At 36.5% G+C, this 17,783-nt stretch overlaps 1 protein-coding gene across 1 annotated transcript in view; it reads left to right on the forward strand.

Moving 5' to 3' along the window:
* GPR132 (G protein-coupled receptor 132) overlaps positions 1-16,953 on the forward strand; it is a 38,012-nt gene extending 21,059 nt beyond the window's left edge. Inside the window, exon 2 of the mRNA XM_044659934.1 lies at positions 15,899-16,953. Coding sequence (XP_044515869.1) covers positions 15,899-16,953 — 1,055 coding nt within the window. The remainder of the gene's footprint in view (positions 1-15,898) is intronic.
* The last annotated feature ends 830 nt before the right edge of the window (positions 16,954-17,783 follow it).

A 17,783-nucleotide genomic window follows, 5' to 3' on the forward strand; every position in this document is an offset into this window, starting at 1 on the left:
ACAATACAATGAAACTTCGAAAGAATTGCCTTAGAAACAGACTGACAGATGAGCATTTCCTTTCCTTTGGCCTCCTCTTTAAAAAGTTGCCCATCACTGCTCTAGATCATATTCATTTTATAAATGAGAAAACTGAGTTTAGTGATACCTAAGCTCCGAGGTCATGACAGAACTCAGATTCAAATCAAAATCATTTCATACCCTTCATGCCCTATAATCCTTGGATCCAAACTTAATTCTCTTGATTTTGTGGTGCTTTTTCTTCATGGGACCTGGGAGCTGGGAGATATCATAGAATATGGGAAGAAAGAAAAAGAAGTCTACAGTGGTAGCAAGTTCCCTCCCTCTGGAGGTGTTTAAACCAAAACTTAACAACTTATTAAGAATGTTGTAATCATGGATTTGTTTAGTTGGATCAGGTGCTCTCCAAATTCTAATTTTTAGAAAGAAGACCTTTAAATGTAATGAGCACTTCCCCCTGTTAGCTATTAAGGGAAAAGGGAAATGAATATTAAATGTTATATACTTTCTACTATGAAAAAATATGATAAAATACATAACTTTTCTTTAATAAACTTTGAGTTCAGGCTAAAGATAGACTCATTGGCTGGAAAGATCCGGAGTGAAATAAGCAGAACCAGCAGAGTATTGTACATAGTAATGGCAATATTGTGGAATGATCAACTCTGAAAGACTTAGCTACTCTCTACAATACAATGATCCAGGACAATTCTGAAGGACTTTCGTCAAAGAATGCTATCTACCTCTAGAGAAAGAACTATTGGTGTCACTATTTCTCACTTTAGTTTATTTGGAGGTTTTGGTTTTATGTGATTATTATTATCAATATATTCATCTATTTCATAATACATTTATCACCCAGATCAAATTGCTTACTGTCTCTGGAAGGAAGGAAGGGAGACAATTTGGATCATATAACTTCAGAAAACTTACGTGATAAATTGTTATTACATGTAATTGTTAAAAAATCTTTACCAAAATATTATGTAAATGTTTATGTAAATAAATGTTCCTTCTGGAAGTCCTAATATCTTTTAGTAAAGATATTAGGTCTTTCAGAAGGAGAAAAGTACCAGAGAAGCCCATTTTTCCCACACAAACTCCCCCAAAAATCTTTTAAAAAAACCAGAAAGGCCAAGGATGAAAAAAATCTGAAAAGAAACAGAAGTAAGGTCCTTTGTCTAATTCAGAACTATTAAAAAAAAAAACAGCCAGAAAGTAGTGGAGGCAGAGAGCCATGTTAGGAAGCCAGTACAAGCTCCCGTAGACAGATGTTAAGCCAGCCAGCATTCCAAACAGGTAGATAGCTCTAGTAATCAGGAACCACAAGTCATATTCTGGTCCGGGACTGGTAGAACAGAAGTAGGGGTGACAGAATCAGCTCCCAAAGTCTCCTTTCTGAGGAGACAGAGCCTAGCCTCATGGCACTGAAAGATTCAGCAAGAGAAGGGGCCAACTCATACCTGGGTACCAACACCTGAGCAAGAGCCAAAGTTACCATGATCTCCAATTCCCACTAGGTACCATCTAGGCCACCATAGGGGATGGAACCATTTCCTAAATAAGAATTGTGGAAAAAGAAGAAGGCAGAAACTGGCCAAGGCTAATCAGAAAACTGCCTGGGGGTGGTGTGCAAGAATTGAAGAAGGGGGCAACTGGGTAACTCAGTGGATTGAGAGCCAGGCCTAGAGATGGGAGGTCCTAGGTTCAAATATGACCCCAGATACTTCCTACTTGTATGACCCTGGGCAAATCACTTAACCCTCATAGCCTAGCTCTTACCTAGGTTAAAAACCAATACACAGTATTAATTCTAAGATGGAAGGTAAAGGTTTAAAAAAAATAGAATTGAAGAAGAAGGTAGATCCCCAAAACAGCATTCCATTGAGGTCAGTAACTTAATACAGATTGCAGAGGGAACAGGAACAAAGTCTACCCATCCCATTCAAGATTACCCTAGAGCCCAAGCAAAAATTCCCAATTAAAGAAAGAAAGCTTAAGAAATGAATAAACAGAAGGAAATACTAAACATAAGAGAAGTATAAGGAATAAAAGAAAAGATAAAAGTAACAATCCAACAAGTACAAACAGAACCTCAGAAAGGGGGAAAAATTACTTGCCCACATGGAATATAAGTCTGCATGTAAGAAATAAAGAGAAAAAAAAAGAAATTAGAGTTTTGGAGAGAAAAACTTAAAGAAATATAAATGGCATACTTAGAGTGGTAAATCTTAGCCAAATAGTGAACTTTCTAAAAATAGAATGAAGCAAACAGAATTCCATGACTCTGGGAGATGACAAGAAATATTAGGAAAAAAGTCAAAAGATTGACAAAATAGAGGAAGTGTCTATTATCTAGTATCAAAAACAAATGATCTGGAAAATAGTTTTGAGAACAATGGCTTAAGAATTATTAAACTTTCTGAGAATCAAAACAATGACCAAAACAATCCCAGATGCTAAATTTCAAGAAATCATAAATGAAAACTATCCAGATATATTAGAACTAGAAAGCAAGTAAAACTAGAAAAAATCCAGCAATCATGTCCTGAAAGGAAAACTAAATTGAGAACAATAAGGATTCATATCCAAAATCCAGTTTCCAAACCAAAGAAAAAATTCTGGAAGCAATCAGAAAAACAATGAATTGAAGCATGATACATATAGAAGTAGTAACTACTACAAACAAGAAAAGATCTTTCAATATAGTATTCCAAAAGGCAAAAAAAAAAAAAATGGCTTACAACCATAAGAATAACCTTCCTTACAAAACTGAGTATAATCTAATCTAATAGGCAGAATGAATTCTATTCACAAAAGAGAAGAATTTCAAGCATCATTTCCCAGCACTCATCAGGAAAATAAAAAGAATAGAATTGAACAGAAATTTTAAAAATATAAACACAGGAACTAGAAGGGGTCTAAGAACATAGGCTGCAATCTTTAAAAGGTGGAAGAACCTTAAATATTACCTCGTCTAACCCAGTAATTTTATACATAGGGGAAAAGGACTAGAATTAAAAGGTGATTTGCACAGGGTCATAAAACTAGAAAGTGGCTAAAATTCAAATTCTTCCAATTTAAGTCTAAAGCTTTCCACTACAATGTATATGTAGTGACTACATCATAGTCTTCACTACTTGTTTAGCGTGTGTGTGTGTGTGTGTGTGTGTGTGTGTGTGTGTGTGTGTTTTCATCATTGCCCTTGGGGTATTTATGAGATAATTCAGTTTAGGTTCCTGACATTCTGTTCAAAAGCAAAGGCAAGTAACATTGGACAAATCATTTCAAGCCATAGTTTACTCATCTATAAAGTAGAAGCATTCATACCCCAAAATTATACATTTCTCAACATTGTTGCTCTTAAAGTACAGAAATGAAAGCATCAATATTATTCAGTTTGTCAGTAGTTTCCACATGGGCTTAGTTGGTAAAGGGCTTTTACAGGAAACAATTTGCAACCTATTTAAAGAGTTCAAACACACCCACTTAACTGCACTACTTCCTGAAAAACTTTCTTGGACTGGAAAATGAGCTGGGTATATAAGGACTGAGCATGAGTTCCCCTGAAGGCTTGAATACTGAGCAAGTTACTCTTCTTGGCCTTTCTTGGGAATAATCCTGCCATGACATTCCAGACTTGGTGATGTATTAGCCTGGGCTGGTTCCATAGGTTGAATTATCTTTGAAGAAACTGGCATTATCTGGATGTTCTTGATGCTTCTGCTCTTGGTCTCCTTTGAATGATCTAGTGCTGGGAAATAAGACAAAATATTTGACTCATCTTTCAAACTCCCTCAACAGACCTTTCATGAGAGCACTAAATGTTGGATGTTTTGATGGGAAGAGGAACAGAGATAACAGGTAGGAGCAGAATCTAGGGTTTGGGAAGCAAAAAAAAGCAAAAATTGAGGTGGGGGAGGTTTAGAAAGCACTAGATTTAGAGGCAGCAGACAAATTCTATTATCTTAGGAATAAAATATGAGAGCCAAGAAAATAAAATTATGTTATAGAAAAGAAAAGAAGACATTTCTATGCTTTTTGTGAGGAATACAAGGTAATGGCAGAAAACCTTGCTTAATTGACATTTTTAAGAAAGGAGAATGAAGCCCTTTCATTTGCAGATGCTTCCTCTTAGAAGGTCAAAATTTTAGACTCTAAACAAGAGCCCTTTGGTCACATTACCTAGTGATTAATTTTGTTTTAATTATACATCTAACAAACACCAAAAACAGATTAGCATTTCCATATACAAAGTAGAAGTCAGTATATGAAGTCAGTAAGCTCTATTATGTCCAGCTTGCTTCTTTATATTTTCAACATATTGTGTTCAAAGCTATCTCATTTCTGCTTGTCCATTACCCCCTGAATTTTATTCTGTTCCACCCTATGGATTTTAAAAATGTTTGAATGATCCTCTTTCCTTTCTTTTCTTCTTTTTCTTTCTTTCTTTCTTTCTTTCTTTCTTTCTTTCTTTCTTTCTTTCTTTCTTTCTTTCTTTCTTTCTTCCTTCCTTCCTTCCTTCCTTTCTCTCTTTCTTTCTTTCTTTCTTTATCAGAGATACTATGAATCTCTCACTTCTCTGTCAGAAGGTGGGCAGCAAGCTTCAGTTTCAGTCCTCTAAAATCATGATTGGTCATTGCTCAAGTCACAAATCTTTCAAAATTTTACAGGGCTGATTTTATTGCATAAACGGTTCACCAGCTCCTGGTCATTTCATGATACATTAGTTCATACAAGTCTTTCCAGTTTTAAAACTTTCCCTTTTAGGGACATTGAGGTGGCTTAGAGAATATAGAAATAGGCTTGGAGATGGGAAGTTTGGGGTTCAAATATAGCCTTAGATACTTTCTAACTGGGTGACCGTAGGCACATCACTTAACCCTAGTGCCTAGTCCTCACCTCTCTTTTGCCTTGGAACTGATACTTAGTGTCAGTTCTAAGACAAAAGATCAGATTTTTTTTTAATTCTCCCTTTTATTATTCCTTACAACACAATATTTCACTATATTCATTAATAATATGAATATTTAGCCAATCTTCAGTTTATGAGGTACTGTTTTTTTAAATTAATTAATTTGTTGGTTGGTTACATTAAAATTCCCAGGTATCTCACCCCTTCTCTCCCCTCCCCACACCATAGAAGGCATTACCTGACAAAAAAAATTATATATATATATATAAATTATGTCTTCCATATTCTATTTAGTAGTTCTTTCTCTGGAGGTGGACAATCACAAGTTATTCTTCAAATATTAATTCTGTAGCTGTATGTAATGTTCTCTTTTTTTAAAACTCTTACCTTAACTATTGATCTTAAAATCAATACTGTCTATTGGCTCCAAGGCAGAAGAGGGATAAGGGCTAGACAATGGGGGTTAAGTGACTTACCAAAGTTCCACAGTTAGGAAGTGTCTGGTGCCAGATTTGAACTTGGACCTCCCATCTCTGGGTCTAACTCTCAATCCACTGAGTCACCCAGCTGCCCCTTATAATATTCTCTTGGTTCTATTCATTTCACTCTTCATTATTTCATACAGGTCTTTCCTAGTTGTTTGTTTGTTTGCTTTTACTAACCAGCCCATCATTTCTTATGGGGCACTCAGTTTTAATAAAAATGTGCCACCACACATTTTCCTATAACAAAGAGTGTTGCTATCAGTATTTTTGTACAAATGACCCATCTGTCTTTATGTCTCTGCCTAGTAATGATATTTCTGGGTCAAAGAAAATGCAAAGTTTAGTGATTTGGGGATGTAATTCTTAATTGCTTTCCAGAATGACTAGAGATTAATTCTGTTTTAATTCTACATTTAACAAACACCAAATTTAACAAATAATAATTTGTAGTTTTACCAATAGTAGATTAATGTGCCTAATCAACAACTCCACCACTATCCCGACTCCAACAATTGTCATTTTCATCAATCTTAAGGGCATGAAGTGGAATGTCAGTGAGTGATTTGGAGCATTTTATTCAAATGCCTATTAATAGATTGGATTCATCCCCTGTTGTTTGTATATGTTTGCATTAGTTTCCTACATTTCTTATATATCAGATGTTTATCAGAGAAATTTGTTGCAAAAATTTTTCCTAATTAAAATTTTCCCTTTTAATTGCGACTGTATTGCTTTTGTTTACACAGAAGTTTTTTGATCTCGATATGGAAATCCAAGGGGAGACGTTCATTAGGCAACTGGAGGTGTTAAATCAGTGCAATACAATTTTAGTTAGTTTAGTAATTAAAGTCTTTAGCTCAGGAAAGAGATTAAGGATATATATCAGTTTTGGAATTGTCAGCTTAGGGATGATAATTGATCCCATAAGAATTGATGATATCATCAAGAGAGAAAATTTATAGAATGAACAGAAGAAAGTACAGGACAGAGCCTTTGGTGATACACGCACATGGTAGATAGGAAGAAGAAAGCATGTCCAGGAACTTGTAGTCAAAAATGATGACAAGTAGATGAATGAGTAAATCATTTAATAATTTCTTATTTGTGCAAAACACTGTGTTAAACACTGGGAAAACAAATAGAAAAGTTTAGATAGTCCTGCTCTCAAGGAGCTTGCATTCTAATTGGGGAAACAATATATGGAAAAGTCCCGTTGTCCTTATGGGGCAGCAGCAAAGCATATGCCTCTTCTTTAATGAAATTTCTACTAATAAAATCATATCAGTTTCTGATGTTGAATTATTTGACAGTGTCAAAGACTTTAGTAGGTTGGTAAGTTCAGTGGGCACAAATGAAAGGTTTGTTTTGTTGTTTTTTAAAATGAGGAAGAATAGCATTTTCTTTCTTTTTTTTTAACTCTTAACTTTTGTCTTAGAATTGATACTAAGTATTGGTTCCAAAGCAGAAGAGCAGTAAAGCTATTAGGGTTAAGTGATATGCCCAGGGTCACACAGCTAAGAAGTGTCCGAGGCCATATGTGAACCTAAGCCCTCCTTCTCCAGGGCTATCTCTCTATCCACTGGGCCACCCAAATGCCTGAGAAGAGCATTTTCACAGGCTTTAAGGAAGGCTGCCGTGGATAAGAAAAATTTGAAGATGAAGAAAAGAGAAGGAACTGATCAACAGCATAACAAATTATATGCACATCTCTATGACCCAATCTGGGAATACAAAGGAAGAAACAATAGGCCCTGTGGAAATGAACTTTTAAGCCATTCTTTTAGCAGAACTTCTGTTTTTAGAAAAGGCTTTGGACTAACCAATCACAGACCTCTTACCTACTTCCTATGATGGCTTAAGTCATGGGTCTTTATTTCTAAACTTAGTTCAGAAATCAGGTAATCTGTATTGGGTTAAGTTTAGAAATTCCACTCTCTTGCTAATTATTGATCTTTTCTGGTCCCAATGAATTCTAGCTGGCCTGGGAAATATTATGAAAAAGAGAAGAAATTGGATCTGATATCTTTAGCTGCCAAGTAAGGATATCTGGTTTGCTGTCCAAAATATCTGAACTTTTATCTTGCAACTGAACTAGAATAATGAATTCTTCTTAGTCCCATCAGAGAAAATGAGGTTCATTGCTAGTCACTATTATCAAATTTCCAACCAATCATGTTGTTCCCTGCACTTGATCTAGTGTAACTAATCATTTTTTACTTAATCCTATAATGTTATTTACTCTAACCCTTTTCCTTTCCTTTTGTGGTTTTTAGCTTTAAGAGGATTCAGTCTATTTGCAGTTTCCCAATGTATGCATCCTCTGATCCTGTCCACATGAAAGATGTAATTTTATAGACTCTGACTCCTCTGGTTTATTCATTCTGAGTCTAAGGTCTACCTTAATTGCATGCTGATCCCTATCTGAGTCTGGAGTCCTGACTCTTCTGGTTTATTTATTTTGAATTGGAGTTTCTCCTATTCTGGGTCAGCAATTGATACCCCTGATTTCAAGGAACTTATGATCCTATGCAAATAAAGCTAATACAAGGAAGAATGAGTTATGTGAAAAGGAGAGGTCAAAAGAAAAATGTGGTCTAATTGGACCTTACGAGAAATGAAACACTTCAATAAACAGATATACCAGCACATTCATGACATGAGGAAAAGGTGCATAAAGAAATACAAAAAATCTTGAGGGAGCAGAGCAAGATCAGGGGATTAAAGCAGTACAATTTGATTGGAAGGTAGATTAGATGAAAGGGAGGAGCATTAGTAAGAATCATTAATACAATAATAAGTAAGAATCATTAATACAACAATAAAAGGTAAAAGATAAAGTAAATATATCATAGCACGCATAACTTGTATAAACCCTAACCTTCACCTCCCAACAAATCCTCTAATTAGCAGGTTAGATATCCAAAGTAAGGCTACTGTTCTGTTTGGAGCTCTAAAGATAACCCCAAGGAATTGGGAGTGCTATAATTTATAAGCCCCAATCTAGAATATTTACCCCAATATTAATCATGTTTCAATCTCCCCACTATCATTCATCAGTATTTCCTTAATATCATCTAACTACCAATATCATTTTGACCATTCAGTTCTCTCCAATATCAATTAGTAATTAACATTGACTAGGTTTTTCCACAGAGATGTTGCCTAAGAAAATAAAGGAGAAACCGAAATATTAAAGCATCCTCCTCAAACCAAGGCATACCAACCAGTCGACCACTTTGGGGAAAATTAACTCATACTTGAAGTGGTAACTACCAAATATTCACCCTATAGTTTTTAGTTTGGAGGGTGACACCAGTCACATTACAAATGAGTTATTCCTTGACTTATAGTAGACAATACTTGTTGCTGGGTTATTTCACTGTTAGGCAGGGTCAAAGAGGTCATTCCACAGGACTAGGACTTCACTGGTTGCTATTCCTGGATCTCTGATGACTTTTCTGAGTTTTTGAAGCTCATAAGGTCTCGACCTTGGTTCATTTATGTCTGATATTCATTCACCCATAAGATAAATACACAAAGAGAAAAATAAATATAGATGCTATGTGGGGAGATAAAACAGAGGCACCTACTACCTCTTTCTCCACTTAAAGGCTTATCGCATTACTTTTTCCTTATTCAAAAGCCCCCAGGAGGAGAAAAAGACAGAGAGAAACAGGCAAAGAAACAGGCAGAGAGAACTTTTGTCTGTGCCTTTGGAAACCATTCAGTTCTGGCTCAGCAGTCAAAGTTTTTGTCACCATTCAGTAAGCAGATAAAACACAGTCATAGGGTACTGTATGGAATACAGGAGGCAATTTCCAGAAACAGACTCACCAAACCTCTGTGGCTGGTGAATACCAGATAGACAATATTATGCATGTCTACCTTTACATGTAGGAGCTTAGACTCTAGTCTAACTTTAGAAGTTAGAAGAACTTTAGAAACTGCCTAGTCTAATTTCTTTTGTGTTCATTTTTTAATAGATGAAGAAAAAGAAGCAACTTGTTCAATAATACAAGCAGTATTTGGTAAAGTTTGAACTTGATCCTAGGTCTTCTGATTCAAAATCCAGTGCAATTATTCTATGATTTTTAGAGGTATCAACACTTTAAATAAATAAAGGAATCCCTTTGGAACATTAAGTTTTCACTTTGTAGTGTAATAAAAACTTATCTTTATAATTTTCAACACACTTTCTTACACTTAACAGGTATTTTATTTGATCCTTGACAACTCTGTGATGAAACTAAAACACAGAAAAGTTATCTAAGTGTCACATATTACTGGGTGGCAGAGCCAGAACTTGACTGCCATGCCAATATTCATTTGTCACATGGCATATATTGGTGATATATAAATATGCATACACATACACACATGTGATTGAATAGGGGCTCCATATTGTAAATGATATGCAGAACTCTGGGATACATAGGACTAATGTTTTAAAGTCATTTATCTTATCTATTTTACTTGGCCCTCCCTCAAAAACTATAAATAATATTACTGTATCTTTAGGAGTCAAATGGAATATACTGGTAAAAAGAGTTTATGCTAACAATTGGATGTCAGTTAAAAAAATGTCTTGCTATGAAGTACCTATCCCTGTGGAGTCAGAGAGATTGAATATGTTTATCTGTGATTTATAAAGAATCTGTGGAGAAAAAAAGAAATGAAGATATTGAAACTTTTACTATAAAGTGTTATTTTATATTATTATATTATACTTATATTTTGATATATTTATAGTATTATATATTACATATCTATATCAGACCTGTAAAGTACTATTTTTTTTAATCATAGAGACAATTCTACAAAACCTATGAGGAGTTAGCAAGTACTGTGTGTTTTGGAAACATTTTTTCCTGTGATTCCTAAGGCAAGAAAAAAGAAAAATGACTAATTATACCTTATTTTCTGAACTATTATAAGGAGAAATCTTCATTACCTTAATTAGTATCAAGAATAAGCTAAGGGGCAGCTGTGTAGCTCAGTGGAGTGAGAGTCAGGCCTAGAGACAGGAGGTCCTAGGTTCAAACCCGGCCTCAGCCACTTCCCAGCTGTGTGACCCTGGGCAAGTCACTTGACCCCCATTGCCCACCCTTACCACTCTTCTACCTATGAGACAATACACCGAAGTACAAGGATTTAAAAAAAAAAAAGAATAAGCTAATTAGTTTGGACTGTTTTCAAACAAGTGAAGTGGAACCATCTATTGTTATACTGAAGGTTTGAGGTAACCCTGGCTCTGAACTTCCATTTGGCAAAATATTGTAAAAATATATTTATATTTCTATATACCTTTGTTTATTAGATTTCATTTATTACTAAAAGATATATTTGGGAATTTCAATATTTATAGAAATAACGAAAAATTAATCAGAAAGTATTTGTTAATCATATACTATGTGCTGGACATTGTGCTAAGCAATGAATATGTAAGTACATAGAATGAAATAATTCCTATTCATAATGAGCTTGAATTCTAACAGGGGAGGCAAGCATATGTATGTATTTATGTATGTATGTGTATATAGGTGAGAGAGGAGAGAGGTGAGGGGAGATATAAATATAAATGCAAAATGAATAAATATAAAGCACTTAAATTACAGGAGAGGAAAGCACTAGTAATTTCAGGGACCAAGAAAGGGTTCATGCAAAAGATAACATTTGAGCTTCAGCTTAAAGAAAAAAGGAGACTTTATGAAGTGTAAGTAAGAAAGGAGGATATTATAAACATGGGAGACAGTCAACACAAAGGCTAACAAAGGCCAACGTGGGTAGTTCATGGACTATATAGGATGTGGAGTGGTATCCAGTAAAATTGGAAAGACTAGTTGGGGCCATGTTATATATGACTTTAAGCAGAAGAGTTTGCATTTTAGCTTAGATGAAATAGAAAGCCACCGGAGTTGATTTAACAGAGAAGTCATATGATGATTTTCGTACTTGAGAAAAATTACTTTGGTAGCGTGTAGGATAGACCAAAGTGTTGAGAAACTTAATTGCAATGAGGAGGATGTGGTAATAATCTAGGCAAGAGGGACAGCTAGGTGACTCAGTGGATAAAGAGTCAGTTCTAGAGACAAGAGGTCGTGGGTTCAAATCTGTTCTCAGCTGTGTGACTCCAGGCAAATCACTTAACTACCATTGCCCATCCCTTGTTGCTCTTCTGCCTTAGAACCAAGAGTTTAAAATAATGATAATAGTAATAATCAAGGCAAGAGGTAGTAAGGGACTAATAAATGAAAAGATTAAGTGAAAAAGGATTTGTAAAGTACTTATTATTGGGAAAGGAAGTTTCTCCAATTCATTAAATAGCCGTTACTTAATTAACAGGGTATGGGAGAATCTAGCAAATTAATAAAAGATTACAACCTTATTAATTAGAAGGAAAATATGCATTCGTACCCTGAGATTCCCGAAGAATGTAAGATAATAAAATTAAATACATAGCAACAAGTCAAGTTGTTATGGGGTTACAACTGGGTATTGTGGGGTACAATGGTGAACCCCTGGGTTCAGAAAGGATACCTTTTGCAAGAATGCAAGACTCCCAAACTTAGCTTAAAAGTAAAAAAAAAAAGATTTATTAGTAAGATAGGATTAATGGCCAACAAGACAGCATGAGTGGAACAACCTGGGTGTTGCTCCCAGAATGCCTTGGTTCAGGGGTTTTTATACCCTTTACAGCGAGTATGTGATTTATGTCATGGTGTGGACGTGACTCTAGAGTGGTAAGGGCTTAGTTATTCGGTGGGGTGTGGGATCTGCCTGGAGACCCTCATGGTTTCATCAGGTACAGCCTGATGGTATCAAGGTATAACCTGGAGGTGCATCTCTTTGTCCATCTCAACCTAAAGGACATCTAAGAATGATAGTAATCTCAGAGTCTTGTGATAGCTATCAGATGTTCTTGAGTTGGGACACAAGGACAGAAAGGAGCAAGGGAATTTCCCTGTTTACACTTTGCCTGAGCTAAGGGGTACAATGTCCATGGCATCTCCCTTCCATGCCCATGCCAAAGTGACACACAGTGAGAAAACTCTGTAAGTGTAGTCAACTCCAAAAAAACTTGCCATATAAGGGGGGCTTATCCTCCAAACTGCTTCGTATTTATAATGTCCTTTCAGATTACCATAGATGTGGATAATGGGAAATCTGTTAATCAAGGTGGAAATCCTCTAGTACTCCCCTCAATACTCAGGGAGTTAACCAGGGACTGATTTGAACTGTGATTGGCATGCCAGAAGACATAGCCGGAGAAATATGGATTTAAGAGTAAGAGTTTAGAAGAACAGAAGTGATAGAAAGCCATGGAAGTAGAAAAGTAATAACAACAAGGTTAAGCAGCACCATGATTAAACTCACATAAAGAGGCAGACACAAGACTTAATGTCTAACACCTCCTTTTTACTATATTGTCTCTTCCTTGAAAAGGCTTGCTTATTGCCCAAACTATGTGTCTTGAGAATTTATTTTGGGGGCAGCTAGGTGGTTCAGTGGATTGAGAGCCAGACCTGGAAATAAGAGATCTGGGTTAAAATCTGACCTCAGATACTTCCTAACTGTGTGCCTGGGCAAACCACTTAACCCCAATTGCCTAGCCTTTACTGCTCTTGTACCTTATAACTGATATTCAGTATTGATTTCTAAGACAGAACATAGGGCAATGATGGACAACTTTTAAGAGATAGAGTGCCATGACATGCTCCCATCCCACACCCTAGACCAAGGGCCATGCCCAAGTCCCCCTAGAGACTACATACTGTGCCCCTCTCCCCCCACTAAGTGCCGGGAGCACCCTGCTTCCCCACCTTACTCCCATTGGACTATTGGGCATCAGTGGAGGATGGATGGTGTAGTCAGACTTGGGGAGAGGGAGAGGGGAGGGACTTAAGCACTCTAGTCTGCTCCCCTTTATTTATGTGAGCTATGATCCCCTCAAACTTAGCTCCTCTCCAAAGTGGAAAATGAGGGGACCTTGAAAATGTTAAAATACACCCTCTAGCCACTATTGAAGGAACTGGAAGCCATTTGCAATGGAGGGAGAGAGAGAGAGAGAGAGAGAGAGAGAGAGAGAGAGAGAGAGAGAGAGAGAGAGAGAGAGAGAGAGGTGGACAGGAAAAAAAAGGCAAAAAAACCCCAGCTTATAGGAAAACCCCTTATTTATAGGAAAATATAACCCTCAGGTTAAATGACATCATCCTGACACATTCACTTCACAAGGTCCAGTCTTCCAGAAGCAAGTATTCTTCAAATTAACCTTTTTAGCAAATGGTCAAGGGTTGAAGTCAAATTTTAATCTGAATGCAGGGCTGATTGGGAGATTGATACTTTACAGAGTTTCAAAACTTATTCCTAAATCACTAGGCTACAGTTTTGAACATTTTAAAAGTAGAAACTCAAAAGACACATCCCCAAATCCCAAAAATACTTTGTATAGTAAAGACACTGGTTGCTTCTGATAGTAAAGACATAAATTGTTTCTGTCTCACTCTGGCCAAAGTTAATGAAGAGGCTATTGTATTCTGAATGGGGTGAAGCAATCTTGTCCTGCAAAGGATGCTGTCTTGAAGAGACCTACTTACTAACTCCTACTGGGGAGAGGGGGAAGGGAGCAGTCTAGCTGCACCTCTCTCTGGCTTTTTAGTTAGGAACTCTAGCAAACTCTGTGCTGCAGGGACAGGCACACTGGGTCCTTGGCATGTGTGCCCACAGAGAGGTCTATGCATGCCATCCCTGGCACACATGTTATGGGTTTGCCATCACAGGCATTGGTTGATTTTGAGGGGCAGATAGGTGACACAGAGGATAGAGTGTCACGCCTGGAGACAGGAGGACCTGGGTTCAAATTTGGCCTGAGACTTGAAGCTATGTGACTGAGCAAATCACTTATCCTCAATTGCTTAGCCCTTGTCCGTCTATCTTTAGAGTTGTTACTATGACAGAAGATAAGACAAAAAAAAAGTTTGTTTTCTGTTTTGCTGTCATTTGAAAAGTCACTTTCCATAAGATTAACTACTGCATTACTGAATAAATCAGGTCAACAAGCATTTATTAAGCACTCACCATGTATCTTTTACTGTGCTAAGGATTAAGGATACAAATACAAGGAACCCCACACCTCCAAAAAAAAAAAAAAAAAAAAGCAATTCCTTGTCACAAAGACTTTACATAAACAAAGAAGGAATTAAGATACACATAGGAATAAAGAATACATTAAAGGGAGTTGAAAAGTGGGAATTGAGGGGGAGTTTTGATATAGGTTCTTCCCCTTTGGGAACATGATGGTAAATTCTTGAAAACCAGAAGAAGAATGAAATATGACTAATTTAGACCTTTCCTCAAAATGGAGGTTCCCAGAAGAGCTCACTAATGTGAGAAGGGACCGCAAGAGCAGAAAGAAGTTCCAGGGTTAGAAGGTAGCTCAGGCCTTGGTGACTAGATCTGGAGAGTTAGAAATAGAACAGAAAAAGGACTAATAAGTTACTGATTTATTATTCAAATAAAATTGGGAAAGAAAATAGAGAGGGAAAAACTCTGCAGACAGACAGAGAAGTAGGTATTTGTGCGTGTGTGTGTGTGTGTGTGTGTGTGTTTTAATTACTGTGATATTAATTCACTAGAGACAAGCAGGTTTTTTTATTTGTTTGTATGAGTATTCTCTGGCATGGGGAGGTGAGGAGTAGGATTAAAATATTTTTTATCTTCCAAAAGCATTGAGAAAAAAATGGATCTAGATTGTCTTAGGCAAGTGAATTAGAAGGAAGGATATGAGTAGTCTGGGACTGTAGCAGAGCTGAGGGGATGGGTAGAAAGAAAACCACATCCAAAGGCAGGACCAAAAAAGTGGTGACCTAAAGGGGGGGAGGAGGGGAGAAAGAGAAAGAGGAAGCAACTAACCTTATCAACCCAATCCCTGTCTCTGTTTCTCTCTCTCTTTCTTTCTCTCTCTTTCTCTCTCTCTCTTTCTCTCTCTCTTTCTTTCTCTCTCTTTCTTTCTCTCTTTTTCTCTCTCTCTCTTTCTCTGTCTCTCTGTCTCTCTGTCCACAAGTTTTACATAAATGTATAGAACACTTGACTCAGTTGGGAAACCCTGAGTTCAAAGCCAGCCTCATATACTAGCTGTATGAACCTGGCAAGTCATTTAATCTGTTTGCCTCAGTTTCTTCAACTGTAAAAAGGGGATAATAACAGAATCAAATACCTGGCACATAGTAGATATGTAAATGCTTATTCTTATATATGCTTTATATAGTGGAAAAAATTCTGCATTCAAAGTCAGAAAAGTGGGATTCAAATGCCATTTTCCTACTTACTATATCACAAATTATTTCTCTTCCCTGAACCTCAGATATTTATTTATCAGTTACCTTGAACCTTCAAAAGTTTGCAAAGATAACTTTATGATAACAATATAATTTCTTTTCAGGCAATTTTCATGGATGACCATTTTTGCTTGGTCTAGCAGGAAAGACAAGCCCAGAGAAGGTCACTGACCTGAAATTCCTGCTATCCTCTATGGCCTCATCTAACTCCACTGAGAACATCTGCAATGTGTCTTATGAAGAGAGCAAGCTATTCCTGAGTGTGATGTACAGCAGTGTCTGTGCACTGGGCATTCCTACCAATTGTTTCACTGCCTGGCTCTCCCTCTTGCAGGTGCTGCAGGGGAATGTGTTAGCTGTGTATCTCTTCTGCTTAGCCATCTGTGAATTGTTTTATGTGGCAACTTTACCCTTCTGGATTATTTATATCAGGAATGATCACAAGTGGACAATGGGTTTTCAGACATGTAAAATAATTGCCTATGCATTTTTTTGTAATATCTATGTCAGCATTTTATTTTTGTGTTGCATTTCTTGTGATCGTTTCATTTCTGTGACATATGCCTTGGAATCCAGAAGATACAGAAACCTAAAAACAGCTGGATCCATTTCAATAGCAATCTTTTTTATTGTAGGGTTAGTTCACTATCCAGTTTTTAAAATAACAGAAGATGAAACTTGTTTTGAAACCCTTCCAGTAGATAAAGAAATAGCTGGTTATTATTACTCTCGCTTTGTAGTAGGGTTTGCCATCCCTCTCTCCATCATCATTTTCACAAACTACAAGGTTTTCCGGAGCATCAAGATGAGCCCAAGCCTGAATGCAAGCCAGAAGACCAAAGTGAAGTATTTGGCCTTTTCTATAGTTATCATTTTCCTGGTCTGTTTTGCTCCCTATCATGTGGTACTTCTTGTTAAAGCTGTAGCCTTTTCCTTTTATAAAGGGGAAAAGAAGAAAGTATGTGCTTTTGAAGCCAAGATGTATACCACTTCCGTGATATTTCTGTGCCTGTCCACTTTCCATAGCATAGCAGATCCTTTCATCTATGTGCTAGCCAGTGAAAACTGCAGAAAGGAACTATACCGTATCCAAAAAGGATGGAAAAGATGGTCCACAAAGACTAACAGTACTGACCCAAAGCATTCTAAGTCAGTGGAGGAGTTAACACCAAAACCTGAAAACTCATCAGCTTTCTAGTGTCCCACATTCTGGAGTGATATTACCAGACATCTGTGACAGTTTATGTTTTTAAGAAGCATGCTGCTGAAAAACAGCCAGACCATGGTATTTTCTTCACAGTACCTAAAGAATTATATTCTGTTTAATGCTGTATTTTTTTCAAGGATTGTTCTCTACCTTACAATGTCCACAAAATAGTAAAGATTACTACAGTAGACTTCTGTGATCATCAAAACGATATGGTACTGGCTAAGAGACAGAAGTAAGGATCAATGGAGTAAAAATCACTCAGCAAGCTAGTGTTTGATAAACCCAAATATCCCAGCTTTTGGGACAAGAACTCACTATTTGACAAAAACTGTTGAGAAAATTGGAAAATAGTATGGGAGAGATTAGGTTTAGATCAACATCTCACACCCTACACCAAGATAAATTCAGAATGGATAAAGAGGGAAATTACAAGTAAATTAGGTGAACATAGAATAGTATACCTGTCAGATCTATAGGAAAGGAAAGAATTTAAGACCAAGGAAGAGATAGAGAACATTACAAATGCAAAATGAATAATTTTGATTACATTAAATTAAAAAGATTTTGTACAAACAAAACTAATGCAACAAAAATTAGAAGGGAAGCAACAAAGTGGGAAAAATGTTTTATAACAAAACCTCTGACAAAGGTCAAATTACTCAAATTTATAAGGAGCTAAGTCAATTGTACAAAAACATCAAGCCACTGACAAATGACAAAAGAAAACTGACAAATGGTCAAGGGACATGAATAGGTAGTTTTCAGGTAAAGAAATCAAAAGTATCAATAAGCACATGAAAAAGTGTTCTAAATCTGTT

The sequence above is a fragment of the Gracilinanus agilis genome, chromosome 2, assembly GCF_016433145.1.
Source record: "Gracilinanus agilis isolate LMUSP501 chromosome 2, AgileGrace, whole genome shotgun sequence".
Lineage (NCBI taxonomy): Eukaryota > Metazoa > Chordata > Mammalia > Didelphimorphia > Didelphidae > Gracilinanus > Gracilinanus agilis.